Source organism: Salmo salar, unplaced genomic scaffold (genome assembly GCF_905237065.1).
Source record: "Salmo salar unplaced genomic scaffold, Ssal_v3.1, whole genome shotgun sequence".
Taxonomy (NCBI): Eukaryota; Metazoa; Chordata; class Actinopteri; order Salmoniformes; family Salmonidae; genus Salmo; species Salmo salar.
Window position 1 is genome coordinate 3,123 of NW_025549769.1, and position 14,087 is coordinate 17,209.

At 50.9% G+C, this 14,087-nt stretch overlaps 1 protein-coding gene across 2 annotated transcripts in view; it reads left to right on the forward strand.

Moving 5' to 3' along the window:
- Positions 1-2,955: 2,955 nt before the first annotated feature.
- LOC106575042 (ribosome biogenesis protein wdr12-like) overlaps positions 2,956-14,087 on the forward strand; it is a 28,189-nt gene continuing 17,057 nt past the window's right edge. Inside the window, exons 1-5 of one of the 2 annotated variants that reach the window (XM_045713509.1) lie at positions 2,956-3,151; positions 3,496-3,590; positions 6,587-6,681; positions 11,476-11,582; positions 12,566-12,681. In XM_045713509.1, the coding sequence (XP_045569465.1) occupies positions 3,111-3,151; positions 3,496-3,590; positions 6,587-6,681; positions 11,476-11,582; positions 12,566-12,681 (454 nt within the window). In that variant the 5' untranslated portion in view covers positions 2,956-3,110. Of the gene's footprint in view, positions 3,152-3,495; positions 3,591-6,586; positions 6,682-11,475; positions 11,583-12,190; positions 12,196-12,565; positions 12,682-14,087 lie in introns of those variants that run through there. The other variant, XM_045713510.1, reaches the window with a different exon arrangement.

Here is a 14,087-nt window from a genome sequence, read left to right on the forward strand (position 1 = left end):
GTCTTTCTCTCGGAGGACCTGAGCCCTAGGACCATGCCTCAGGACTACCTGGCATGATGACTCCTTGCTGTTCCCAGTCCACCTGACCGTGCTGCTGCTCCAGTTTCAACTGTTCTGCCTGCGGCTATGGAACCCTGACCTGTTCACCGGACGTGCTTGTTGCACCCTCGACAACTACTATGATTATTATTATTTGACCATGCTGGTCATTTATGAACATTTTAACATCTTGACCATGTTCTGTTATAATATCCACCCGGCACAGCCAGAAGAGGACTGGCCACCCCTCATCGCCTGGTTCCTCTCTAGGTTTCTTCCTAGGTTTTTGGCCTTTCTAGGGAGTTTTTCCTAGGGAGTTTTTCCTAGGGAGTTTTTCCTAGCCACCGTGCTTCTTTCACATGCTTTGCTTGCTGTTTGGGGTTTTAGGCTGGGTTTCTGTACAGCACTTTGAGATATCAGCTGATGTACGAAGGGCTATATATAAATACATTTGATTTGATTTGAATATGCTAAGGTAATGTGGTTATCGTAGCGTCTATAATATACGGTCTATAGCCAGAACATTACCCTGAATATGCTAAGGTAATGTGGTTATCGTAGCGTCTATAATATACGGTCTATAGCCAGAACATTACCCTGAATATGCTAAGGTAATGTGGTGCTGGTAGCGTCTATAATATACAGTCTATAGCCAGAACATTACCCTGAATATGCTAAGGTAATGTGGTTATCATAGCGTATGTAATATACGGCCTATAGCCAGAACATTACCCTGAATATGCTAAGGTAATGTGGTTATCATAGCGTATATAATATACGGTCTATAGCCAGAACATTACCCTGTCCGGGGATTTCATCGGATGGGGCCACAGTGTCTTCTGATCCCTCCTGTCTCAGCCTCCAGTATTTATGCTGCAGTAGTTTATGTGTCGGGGGGCTAGGGTCAGTCTGTTACATCTGGAGTATTTCTCTTGTCTTATCCGGTGTCCTGTGTGAATTTAAATATGCTCTCTCTAATTCTCTCTTTCTCTCTTTCTGTCTTTCTCTCGGAGGACCTGAGCCCCTAGGACCATGCCTCAGGACTACCTGGCATGATGACTCCTTGCTGTCCCCAGTCCACCTGGCCGTGCTGCTGCTCCAGTTTCAACTGTTCTGCCTGCGGCTATGGAACCCTGACCTGTTCACTGGACGTGCTTGTTGCACCCTCGACAACTACTATGATTATTATTATTTGACCATGCTGGTCATTTATGAACATTTTAACATCTTGACCATGTTCTGTTATAATATCCACCCTGCACAGCCAGAAGAGGACTGGCCACCCCTCATCGCCTGGTTCCTCTCTAGGTTTCTTCCTAGGTTTTTGGCCTTTCTAGGGAGTTTTTCCTAGGGAGTTTTTCCTAGGGAGTTTTTCCTAGCCACCGTGCTTCTTTCACATGCTTTGCTTGCTGTTTGGGGTTTTAGGCTGGGTTTCTGTACAGCACTTTGAGATATCAGCTGATGTACGAAGGGCTATATATAAATAAATTTGATTTGATTTGATTTGAATATGCTAAGGTAATGTGGTTATCGTAGCGTCTGTAATATACGGTCTATAGCCAGAACATTACCCTGAATATGCTAAGGTAATGTGGTTATCATAGCGTCTATAATATACAGTCTATAGCCAGAACATTACCCTGAATATGCTAAGGTAATGTGGCTATCATAGCGTATGTAATATACGGTCTATAGCCAGAACATTACCCTGAATATGCTAAGGTAATGTGGTTATCGTAGCGTCTATAATATACGGTCTATAGCCAGAACATTACCCTGAATATGCTAAGGTAATGTGGTGCTGGTAGCGTCTATAATATACAGTCTATAGCCAGAACATTACCCTGAATATGCTAAGGTAATGTGGTTATCATAGCGTCTATAATATACAGTCTATAGCCAGAACATTACCCTGAATATGCTAAGGTAATGTGGTTATCGTAGTGTCTATAATATACGGTCTATAGCCAGAACATTACCCTGAATATGCTAAGGTAATGTGGTTATCATAGCGTCTATAATATACAGTCTATAGCCAGAACATTACCCTGAATATGCTAAGGTAATGTGGTTATCATAGCGTATGTAATATACGGCCTATAGCCAGAACATTACCCTGAATATGCTAAGGTAATGTGGTTATCGTAGCGTCTATAATATACGGTCTATAGCCAGAACATTACCCTGAATATGCTAAGGTAATGTGGTTATCATAGCGTCTATAATATACAGTCTATAGCCAGAACATTACCCTGAATATGCTAAGGTAATGTGGTTATCATAGCGTCTATAATATACGGTCTATAGCCAGAACATTACCCTGAATATGCTAAGGTAATGTGGTGCTGGTAGCGTCTATAATATACGGTCTATAGCCAGAATATTACCCTGAATATGCTAAGGTAATGTGGTTATCATAGCGTCTATAATATACAGTCTATAGCCAGAACATTACCCTGAATATGCTAAGGTAATGTGGTTATCATAGCGTCTATAATATACAGTCTATAGCCAGAACATTACCCTGAATATGCTAAGGTAATGTGGTTATCATAGCGTCTATAATATACGGTCTATAGCCAGAACATTACCCTGAATATGCTAAGGTAATGTGGTGCTGGTAGCGTCTATAATATACAGTCTATAGCCAGAACATTACCCTGAATATGCTAAGGTAATGTGGTGCTGGTAGCGTCTATAATATACAGTCTATAGCCAGAACATTACTCTGAATATGCTAAGGTAATGTGCTTATCATAGCGTATGTAATATACAGTCTATAGCCAGAACATTACCCTGAATATGCTAAGGTAATGTGGTGCTGGATGGCTGCTTTCAGGACAAAAAAACGATTAGATGTAAAAGCCTATTTTTGTTGTTGTCTCCAGACATCACTAGAGGAGTAGGGAAAAGTGATCGACTTTTCCGTGATCCACTAACATGTCTCCACATGTGACGCAGACGCGCTGATTCTGACCCACATGGCAAGACGTCCTGCTTGATGTGGAACAGCAACGAGGAACAGTCTGGGAAACACTTTTATACACTTACTACTCAACAACAGAACAGACATGTCTCAGTTACAAACAAGGTTCTTTACGGATAACAAAAAGTAAGTATTTGTTGGTGAATTGTAAAGCTAGCCGCTAGCTAGTTAAGTTGCTAGCGAGCATAAAGGAGAAGTCTATGGGAGTGTTAGCCATGCTGTTGGTAACGGGAATCATATTTTATCCTTAGCAGACCACTTGCATTAAGGTGCTTTGATAATGTGGATTTATTGAACTTAGTGTGGGTTAACCTGACCAGGGAAGATTGTAAATATAAATCCTATGAGTTGCTATGTTTTACTAGCCTAGCTGATAACTACAAGTTGGAAGTTAGCTAGCCCACTATCTATTTGTCTGTAAGCAGTGGTCATGTTAAATGATTGCTATAACATAACCTACCGTCCCTCAGATATTCCGTAGATGACGTTCCATTCTCCATCCCTGCTGCCTCAGAGGTGCAGGAACTCAGCAACGTCATCAACAAGCTGCTGGAAGCAAAGAACGGTGAGAATAGATGGGGTTTAATGGCGTTTGGCATCCAGTATAATGTTGCATTACAGCCACCAACTGTAGTTACCTTTTATCTATTCCAACCGGGCCTTCTGAGGACCTCGCTGACTGTCTCCCCAGCTACTACGCTGGGCCAGACTCTCCACCCTCCAGCCACCTCATAGCACAGCATCAGGGCCAGACTCTCCACCCTCCAGCCACCTCATGGCACAGCATCAGGGCCAGACTCTCCACCCTCCAGCCACCTCATGGCACAGCATCAGGGCCAGACTCTCCACCCTCCAGCCACCTCATGGCACAGCATCAGGGCCAGACTCTCCACCCTCCAGCCACCTCATAGCACAGCATCAGGGCCAGACTCTCCTCCCTCCAGCCACCTCATGGCACAGCATCAGGGCCAGACTCTCCACCCTCCAGCCACCTCATGGCACAGCATCAGGGCCAGACTCTCCACCCTCCAGCCACCTCATGGCACAGCATCAGGGCCAGACTCTCCTCCCTCCAGCCACCTCATGGCACAGCATCAGGGCCAGACTCTCCACCCTCCAGCCACCTCATAGCACAGCATCAGGGCCAGACTCTCCACCCTCCAGCCACCTCATGGCACAGCATCAGGGCCAGACTCTCCACCCTCCAGCCACCTCATGGCACAGCATCAGGGCCAGACTCTCCACCCTCCAGCCACCTCATGGCACAGCATCAGGGCCAGACTCTCCACCCTCCAGCCACCTCATGGCACAGCATCAGGGCCAGACTCTCCACCCTCCAGCCACCTCATGGCACAGCATCAGGGCCAGACTCTCCACCCTCCAGCCACCTCATGGCACAGCATCAGGGCCAGACTCTCCTCCCTCCAGCCACCTCATGGCACAGCATCAGGGCCAGACTCTCCACCCTCCAGCCACCTCATGGCACAGCATCAGGGCCAGACTCTCCACCCTCCAGCCACCTCATGGCACAGCATCAGGGCCAGACTCTCCACCCTCCAGCCACCTCATGGCACAGCATCAGGGCCAGACTCTCCACCCTCCAGCCACGACATATATCAGAGGAGGTTGGTGGCACCTTAATTCGGGAGGACGGACTCGTGCTAATGGCTGGAGTGGAATGGTATGAAGCACATGGTTTCCATGGTTGATGCCCTTCCATTGGCTCCGTTCCAGATGTTATTATGAGCCGTCCTCCCCTCAGCAGCCTCCACTGACATCAATCATAATGAATCCACTTCATGCTACCTTGACTGACTGCAGCTTTCCTAGCTTCCTCTCCACTCGCCCGATACCACAGACGGACCATACGAAAAACTCAGGACAGATCTGAGCCCCCAGGTCTATAGGAAGACGTGTCCACACTCAGGACAGATCTTAGCCCCCCAGGTCTATGGGAAGACGTGTCCACACTCAGGACAGATCTGAGCCCCCCAGGTCTATAGGAAGACGTGTGTCCACATTCAGGACAGATCTGAGCCCCCAGGTCTATAGGAAGACGTGTGTCCACACTCAGGACAGATCTGAGCCCCCCAGGTCTATAGGAAGACGTGTGTCCACACTCAGGACAGATCTGAGCCCCCCAGGTCTATAGGAAGACGTTTCCACACTCAGGACAGATCTGAGCCCCCAGGTCTATAGGAAGACATATGTCCACACTCAGGACAGATCTGAGCCCCCCAGGTCTATAGGAAGACGTATGTCCACACTCAGGACAGATCTGAGCCCCCCAGGTCTATAGGAAGACGTATGTCCACACTCAGGACAGATCTGAGCCCCCAGGTCTATAGGAAGACATATGTCCACACTCAGGACAGATCTGAGCCCCCAGGTCTATAGGAAGACGTGTCCACACTCAGGACAGATCTGAGCCCCCCAGGTCTATAGGGAAGACGTGTGTCCACACTCAGGACAGATCTGAGCCCCCCAGGTCTATAGGAAGACGTGTGTCCACACTCAGGACAGATCTGAGCCCCCCAGGTCTATAGGAAGACGTATGTCCACACTCAGGACAGTACTGAGCCCCCCAGGTCTATAGGAAGACATATGTCCACACTCAGGACAGATCTGAGCCCCCCAGGTCTATAGGAAGACGTGTCTACACTCAGGACAGATCTGAGCCCCCAGGTCTATAGGAAGACGTGTGTCCACATTCAGGACAGATCTGAGCCCCCCAGGTCTATAGGAAGACGTGTCCACACTCAGGACAGATCTGAGCCCCCCAGGTCTATAGGAAGACGTGTCCACACTCAGGACAGATCTGAGCCCCCCAGGTCTATAGGAAGACTACTCCACACTCAGGACAGATCTGAGCCCCCAGGTCTATAGGAAGACGTGTGTCCACACTCAGGACAGATCTGAGCCCCCCAGGTCTATAGGAAGACGTGTGTCCACACTCAGGACAGATCTGAGCCCCCAGGTCTATAGGAAGACGTGTGTCCACACTCAGGACAGATCTGAGCCCCCCAGGTCTATAGGAAGACGTATGTCCACATTCAGAACAGATCTGAGCCCCCAGGTCTATAGGAAGACGTGTCCACACTCAGGACAGATCTGAGCCCCCAGGTCTATAGGAAGACGTATGTCCACATTCAGGACAGATCTGAGCCCCCCAGGTCTATAGGAAGACGTGTGTCCACACTCAGGACAGATCTGAGCCCCCCAGGTCTATAGGAAGACGTGTGTCCACACTCAGGACAGATCTGAGCCCCCCAGGTCTATAGGAAGACGTGTGTCCACACTCAGGAGACATCTGAGCCCCCCAGGTCTATAGGAAGACGTATGTCCACACTCAGGAGACCAATATCCCATGTCCACCTGCTGCCGATGTCCTCTCCATGTCTTACATGGCCTTTTGTCACATTACACACACCGTTTGTCCTTGTAACTATTATTCTCCAATTGAATTATTTCAGGACTGGTGCTGTCTTGGTTTGGCCTAGATCACTGATGAATGTATTAGCATCATATTGAGTGTCTCATCTTTGTGCTTTGTTGTTGTAGGGTCTCGCAGCCAGATTGAGTTTGACTTCCTGGTGCAAGGTCAGTTCCTGAGGACTTCGCTGTCAAATCACATGGAGGCTGAAGGCATCTCAACGGTGAGGAGGACCTCTGGACAGTAGGAGGACCTCTGGACAGTAGGGTTTACTAGGAGGACCTCTGGACAGTAGGAGGACCTCTGGACAGTAGGGTTTACTAGGAGGACCTCTGGACAGTAGGAGGACCTCTGGACAGTAGGGTTTACTAGGAGGACCTCTGGACAGTAGGGTTTACTAGGAGGACCTCTGGACAGTAGGAGGACCTCTGGACAGTAGGAGGACCTCTGGACAGTAGGGTTCACTAGGAAGACATCTGGACAGTAGGAGGACCTCTGGACAGTAGGGTTTACTAGGAGGACCTCTGGACAGTAGGAGGACCTCTGGACAGTAGGAGGACCTCTGGACAGTAGGGTTTACTAGGAGGACCTCTGGACAGTAGGGTTTACTAGGAGGACCTCTGGACAGTAGGAGGACCTCTGGACAGTAGGAGGACCTCTGGACAGTAGGGTTCACTAGGAGGACCTCTGGACAGTAGGGTTTACTAGGAGGACCTCTGGACAGTAGGAGGACCTCTGGACAGTAGGGTTTACTAGGAGGACCTCTGGACAGTAGGAGGACCTCTGGACAGTAGGGTTTACTAGGAGGACCTCTGGACAGTAGGAGGACCTCTGGACAGTAGGGTTTACTAGGAGGACCTCTGGACAGTAGGGTTTACTAGGAGGACCTCTGGACAGTAGGAGGACCTCTGGACAGTAGGAGGACCTCTGGACAGTAGGGTTCACTAGGAAGACATCTGGACAGTAGGAGGACCTCTGGACAGTAGGGTTTACTAGGAGGACCTCTGGACAGTAGGAGGACCTCTGGACAGTAGGAGGACCTCTGGACAGTAGGGTTTACTAGGAGGACCTCTGGACAGTAGGGTTTACTAGGAGGACCTCTGGACAGTAGGAGGACCTCTGGACAGTAGGAGGACCTCTGGACAGTAGGGTTCACTAGGAGGACCTCTGGACAGTAGGGTTTACTAGGAGGACCTCTGGACAGTAGGAGGACCTCTGGACAGTAGGGTTTACTAGGAGGACCTCTGGACAGTAGGAGGACCTCTGGACAGTAGGGTTTACTAGGAGGACCTCTGGACAGTAGGAGGACCTCTGGACAGTAGGGTTTACTAGGAGGACCTCTGGACAGTAGGGTTTACTAGGAGGACCTCTGGACAGTAGGAGGACCTCTGGACAGTAGGAGGACCTCTGGACAGTAGGGTTCACTAGGAAGACATCTGGACAGTAGGAGGACCTCTGGACAGTAGGGTTTACTAGGAGGACCTCTGGACAGTAGGAGGACCTCTGGACAGTAGGAGGACCTCTGGACAGTAGGGTTTACTAGGAGGACCTCTGGACAGTAGGGTTTACTAGGAGGACCTCTGGACAGTAGGAGGACCTCTGGACAGTAGGAGGACCTCTGGACAGTAGGGTTCACTAGGAGGACCTCTGGACAGTAGGGGTTTACTAGGAGGACCTCTGGACAGTAGGAGGACCTCTGGACAGTAGGGTTTACTAGGAGGACCTCTGGACAGTAGGAGGACCTCTGGACAGTAGGGTTTACTAGGAGGACCTCTGGACAGTAGGAGGACCTCTGGACAGTAGGAGGACCTCTGGACAGTAGGGTTTACTAGGAGGACCTCTGGACAGTAGGGTTTACTAGGAGGACCTCTGGACAGTAGGAGGACCTCTGGACAGTAGGGTTTACTAGGAGGACCTCTGGACAGTAGGGTTTACTAGGAGGACCTCTGGACAGTAGGGTTTACTAGGAGGACCTCTGGACAGTAGGGTTCACTAGGAGGACCTCTGGACAGTAGGGTTTACTAGGAGGACCTCTGGACAGTAGGAGGACCTCTGGACAGTAGGGTTTACTAGGAGGACCTCTGGACAGTAGGAGGACCTCTGGACAGTAGGAGGACCTCTGGACAGTAGGAGGACCTCTGGACAGTAGGGTTTACTAGGAGGACCTCTGGACAGTAGGAGGACCTCTGGACAGTAGGAGGACCTCTGGACAGTAGGAGGACCTCTGGACAGTAGGAGGACCTCTGGACAGTAGGAGGGACCTCTGGACAGTAGGAGGACCTCTGGACAGTAGGGTTTACTAGGAGGACCTCTGGACAGTAGGAGGACCTCTGGACAGTAGGAGGACCTCTGGACAGTAGGGTTTACTAGGAGGACCTCTGGACAGTAGGGTTTACTAGGAGGACCTCTGGACAGTAGGAGGACCTCTGGACAGTAGGAGGACCTCTGGACAGTAGGGTTTACTAGGAGGACCTCTGGACAGTAGGGTTTACTAGGAGGACCTCTGGACAGTAGGAGGACCTCTGGACAGTAGGGTTTACTAGGAGGACCTCTGGACAGTAGGGTTTACTAGGAGGACCTCTGGACAGTAGGAGGACCTCTGGACAGTAGGAGGACCTCTGGACAGTAGGGTTCACTAGGAGGACCTCTGGACAGTAGGGTTTACTAGGAGGACCTCTGGACAGTAGGGTTTACTAGGAGGACCTCTGGACAGTAGGGTTTACTAGGAGGACCTCTGGACAGTAGGGTTCACTAGGAGGACCTCTGGACAGTAGGGTTCACTAGGAGGACCTCTGGACAGTAGGGTTTACTAGGAGGACCTCTGGACAGTAGGGTTTACTAGGAGGACCTCTGGACAGTAGGGTTCACTAGGAGGACCTCTGGACAGTAGGGTTTACTAGGAGGACCTCTGGACAGTAGGGTTTACTAGGAGGACCTCTGGACAGTAGGGTTTACTAGGAGGACCTCTGGACAGTAGGGTTTACTAGGAGGACCTCTGGACAGTAGGGTTTACTAGGAGGACCTCTGGACAGTAGGAGGACCTCTGGACAGTAGGGTTTACTAGGAGGACCTCTGGACAGTAGGAGGACCTCTGGACAGTAGGAGGACCTCTGGACAGTAGGAGGACCTCTGGACAGTAGGGTTTACTAGGAGGACCTCTGGACAGTAGGGTTTACTAGGAGGACCTCTGGACAGTAGGGTTTACTAGGAGGACCTCTGGACAGTAGGAGGACCTCTGGACAGTAGGAGGACCTCTGGACAGGAGGGTTTACTAGGAGGACCTCTGGACAGTAGGAGGACCTCTGGACAGTAGGAGGACCTCTGGACAGTAGGGTTTACTAGGAGGACCTCTGGACAGTAGGGTTTACTAGGAGGACCTCTGGACAGTAGGAGGACCTCTGGACAGTAGGAGGACCTCTGGACAGTAGGGTTTTACTAGGAGGACCTCTGGACAGTAGGAGGACCTCTGGACAGTAGGAGGACCTCTGGACAGTAGGGTTTACTAGGAGGACCTCTGGACAGTAGGAGGACCTCTGGACAGGAGGGTTTACTAGGAGGACCTCTGGACAGTAGGAGGACCTCTGGACAGTAGGAGGACCTCTGGACAGTAGGGTTTACTAGGAGGACCTCTGGACAGTAGGGTTTACTAGGAGGACCTCTGGACAGTAGGAGGACCTCTGGACAGGAGGGTTTACTAGGAGGACCTCTGGACAGTAGGAGGACCGGGTAGGGTTTACTAGGAGGACCTCTGGACAGTAGGAGGACCTCTGGACAGTAGGGTTTACTAGGAGGACCTCTGGACAGTAGGAGGACCTCTGGACAGTAGGAGGACCTCTGGACAGTAGGAGGACCTCTGGACAGTAGGGTTTACTAGGAGGACCTCTGGACAGTAGGAGGACCTCTGGACAGTAGGGTTTACTAGGAGGACCTCTGGACAGTAGGGGTTTACTAGGAGGACCTCTGGACAGTAGGAGGACCTCTGGACAGTAGGGTTTACTAGGAGGACCTCTGGACAGTAGGAGGACCTCTGGACAGTAGGGAGGACCTCTGGACAGAGGGGGAGGTAGGAGGACCTCTGGACAGTAGGGTTTACTAGGAGGACCTCTGGACAGTAGGGTTTACTAGGAGGACCTCTGGACAGTAGGGTTTACTAGGAGGACCTCTGGACAGTAGGAGGACCTCTGGACAGTAGGGTTTACTAGGAGGACCTCTGGACAGTAGGAGGACCTCTGGACAGTAGGAGGACCTCTGGACAGGAGGGTTTACTAGGAGGACCTCTGGACAGTAGGAGGACCTCTGGACAGTAGGAGGACCTCTGGACAGTAGGGTTTACTAGGAGGACCTCTGGACAGTAGGGTTTACTAGGAGGACCTCTGGACAGTAGGAGGACCTCTGGACAGTAGGAGGACCTCTGGACAGTAGGGTTTACTAGGAGGACCTCTGGACAGTAGGAGGACCTCTGGACAGTAGGAGGACCTCTGGACAGTAGGAGGACCTCTGGACAGTAGGGTTTACTAGGAGGACCTCTGGACAGTAGGAGGACCTCTGGACAGGAGGGTTTACTAGGAGGACCTCTGGACAGTAGGAGGACCTCTGGACAGTAGGAGGACCTCTGGACAGTAGGGTTTACTAGGAGGACCTCTGGACAGTAGGGTTTACTAGGAGGACCTCTGGACAGTAGGAGGACCTCTGGACAGGAGGGTTTACTAGGAGGACCTCTGGACAGTAGGAGGACCTCTGGACAGTAGGAGGACCTCTGGACAGTAGGGTTTACTAGGAGGACCTCTGGACAGTAGGAGGACCTCTGGACAGTAGGGTTTACTAGGAGGACCTCTGGACAGTAGGAGGACCTCTGGACAGTAGGAGGACCTCTGGACAGTAGGAGGACCTCTGGACAGTAGGGTTTACTAGGAGGACCTCTGGACAGTAGGAGGACCTCTGGACAGTAGGGTTTACTGCTCAGTATGCCTGCTCAGTATGCCAATATGACTGGAAGCGTGTTTTGACTGTGTTACAGGAAGATGTGGTGGAGATAGAGTATGTGGAGAGGTTCACCGCTCCACAACCAGAGGAGTGTATGATGCATGATGACTGGATCAGTTCAGTGGAGGCAGACTCTGAATGGTAAGAGACCCTAACCCAGAGACCCTGAATGGTAAGAGACCCTAACCCAGAGACCCTGAATGGTAAGAGACCCTAACCCAGAGACCCTGAATGGTAAGAGACCCTAACCCAGAGACCCTGAATGGTAAGAGACCCTAACCCAGAGACCCTGAATGGTAAGAGACCCTGACCCAGAGACCCTGACCCAGAGACCCTGACCCAGAGACCCTAACCCAGACTGAATGGTAAGAGACCCTAACCCAGACTGAATGGTAAGAGACCCTGACCCAGAGACCCTAACCCAGAGACCCTGACCCAGAGACCCTAACCCAGACTGAATGGTAAGAGACCCTAACCCAGAGACCCTGACCCAGAGACCCTAACCCAGACTGAATGGTGGAGACCCTGACCCAGAGACCCTGACCCAGAGACCCTGACCCAGAAACCCTAACCCAGACTGAATGGTAGAGACCCTGACCCAGAGACACTGACCCAGAGACCCTGACCCAGACTCTGAATGGTAAGAGACCCTGACCCAGAGACCCTGACCCAGAGACCCTGACCCAGACTCTGAATGGTAAGAGACCCTGACCCAGAGACCCTGACCCAGAGACCCTAACCCAGACTCTGAATGGTAGAGACCCTGACCCAGAGACCCTGACCCAGAGACCCTGACCCAGAGACCCTGACCCAGACTCTGAATGGTAAGAGACCCTGACCCAGAGACCCTGACCCAGAGACCCTAACCCAGACTCTGAATGGTAGAGACCCTGACCCAGAGACCCTGACCCAGAGACCCTGACCCAGAGACCCTGACCCAGAGACCCTAACCCAGACTCTGAATGGTAGAGACCCTGACCCAGAGACCCTGACCCAGAGACCCTGACCCAGAGACCCTGACCCAGAGACCCTGACCCAGACTCTGAATGGTAGAGACCCTGACCCAGAGACCCTGACCCAGAGACCCTGACCCAGAGACCCTGTTTTAATGATGTCTGCTCCAGGATCCTGACGGGTTCCTATGATAAGACGGCCAAGATCTGGTCTCTGGAGGGCAAGGCTGTGATGACGGTGGCTGGACACACGGACGTGGTGAAGGACGTGGCCTGGGTCAAGAGAGGTGAGGGTCTGGGTCACCAGGAGCTGATTTCCTGGTGTTTTTACCATTATGTTGGGGGGCCAAATAAAATCACATGCGGGCCAAATTCAGCCTGAGGGCCGCCTGTTGGGGAACCCTGGTCTAGATGGTCTCGTCCTGACACCCCTATGTTTGTCTAAGTGGTCTCGTCCTGACACCCCTATGTTTATCTAGATGGTCTGATCCTGACACCCCTATGTTTAGCTAGATGGTCTGATCCTGACACCCCTATGTTTGTCTAGATGGTCTGATCCTGACACCCCTATGTTTGTCTAGATGGTGTCGTCCTGACACCCCTATGTTTGTCTAGATGGTCTGATCCTGACACCCCTATGTTTGTCTAGATGGTCTGATCCTGACACCCCTATGTTTGTCTAGATGGTGTCGTCCTGACACCCCTATGTTTGTCTAGATGGTCTGATCCTGACACCCCTATGTTTATCTAGATGGTCTGATCCTGACACCCCTATGTTTGCCTAGATGGTGTCGTCCTGACACCCCTATGTTTGTCTAGATGGTCTGATCCTGACACCCCTATGTTTATCTAGATGGTCTGATCCTGACACCCCTATGTTTATCTAGATGGTCTGATCCTGACACCCCTATGTTTGCCTAGATGGTGTCGTCCTGACACCCCTATGTTTGTCTAGATGGTCTGATCCTGACACCCCTATGTTTATCTAGATGGTGTCGTCCTGACACCCCTATGTTTGTCTAGATGGTCTGATCCTGACACCCCTATGTTTATCTAGATGGTCTGATCCTGACACCCCTATGTTTGTCTAGATGGTCTGATCCTGACACCCCTATGTTTATCTAGATGGTCTGATCCTGACACCCCTATGTTTAGCTAGATGGTCTGATCCTGACACCCCTATGTTTATCTAGATGGTCTGATCCTGACACCCCTATGTTTGTCTAGATGGTCTGATCCTGACACCCCTATGTTTGTCTAGATGGTGTCGTCCTGACACCCCTATGTTTGTCTAGATGGTCTGATCCTGACACCCCTATGTTTATCTAGATGGTCTGATCCTGACACCCCTATGTTTATCTAGATGGTCTGATCCTGACACCCCTATGTTTATCTAGATGGTCTGATCCTGACACCCCTATGTTTGTCTAGATGGTCTGATCCTGACACCCCTATGTTTAGCTAGATGGTCTGATCCTGACACCCCTATGTTTGTCTAGATGGTCTGATCCTGACACCCCTATGTTTGTCTAGATGGTCTGATCCTGACACCCCTATGTTTGTCTAGATGGTCTGATCCTGACACCCCTATGTTTATCTAGATGGTCTGATCCTGACACCCCTATGTTTGCCTAGATGGTGTCGTCCTGACACCCCTATGTTTGTCTAGATGGTCTGATCCTGACACCCCTAT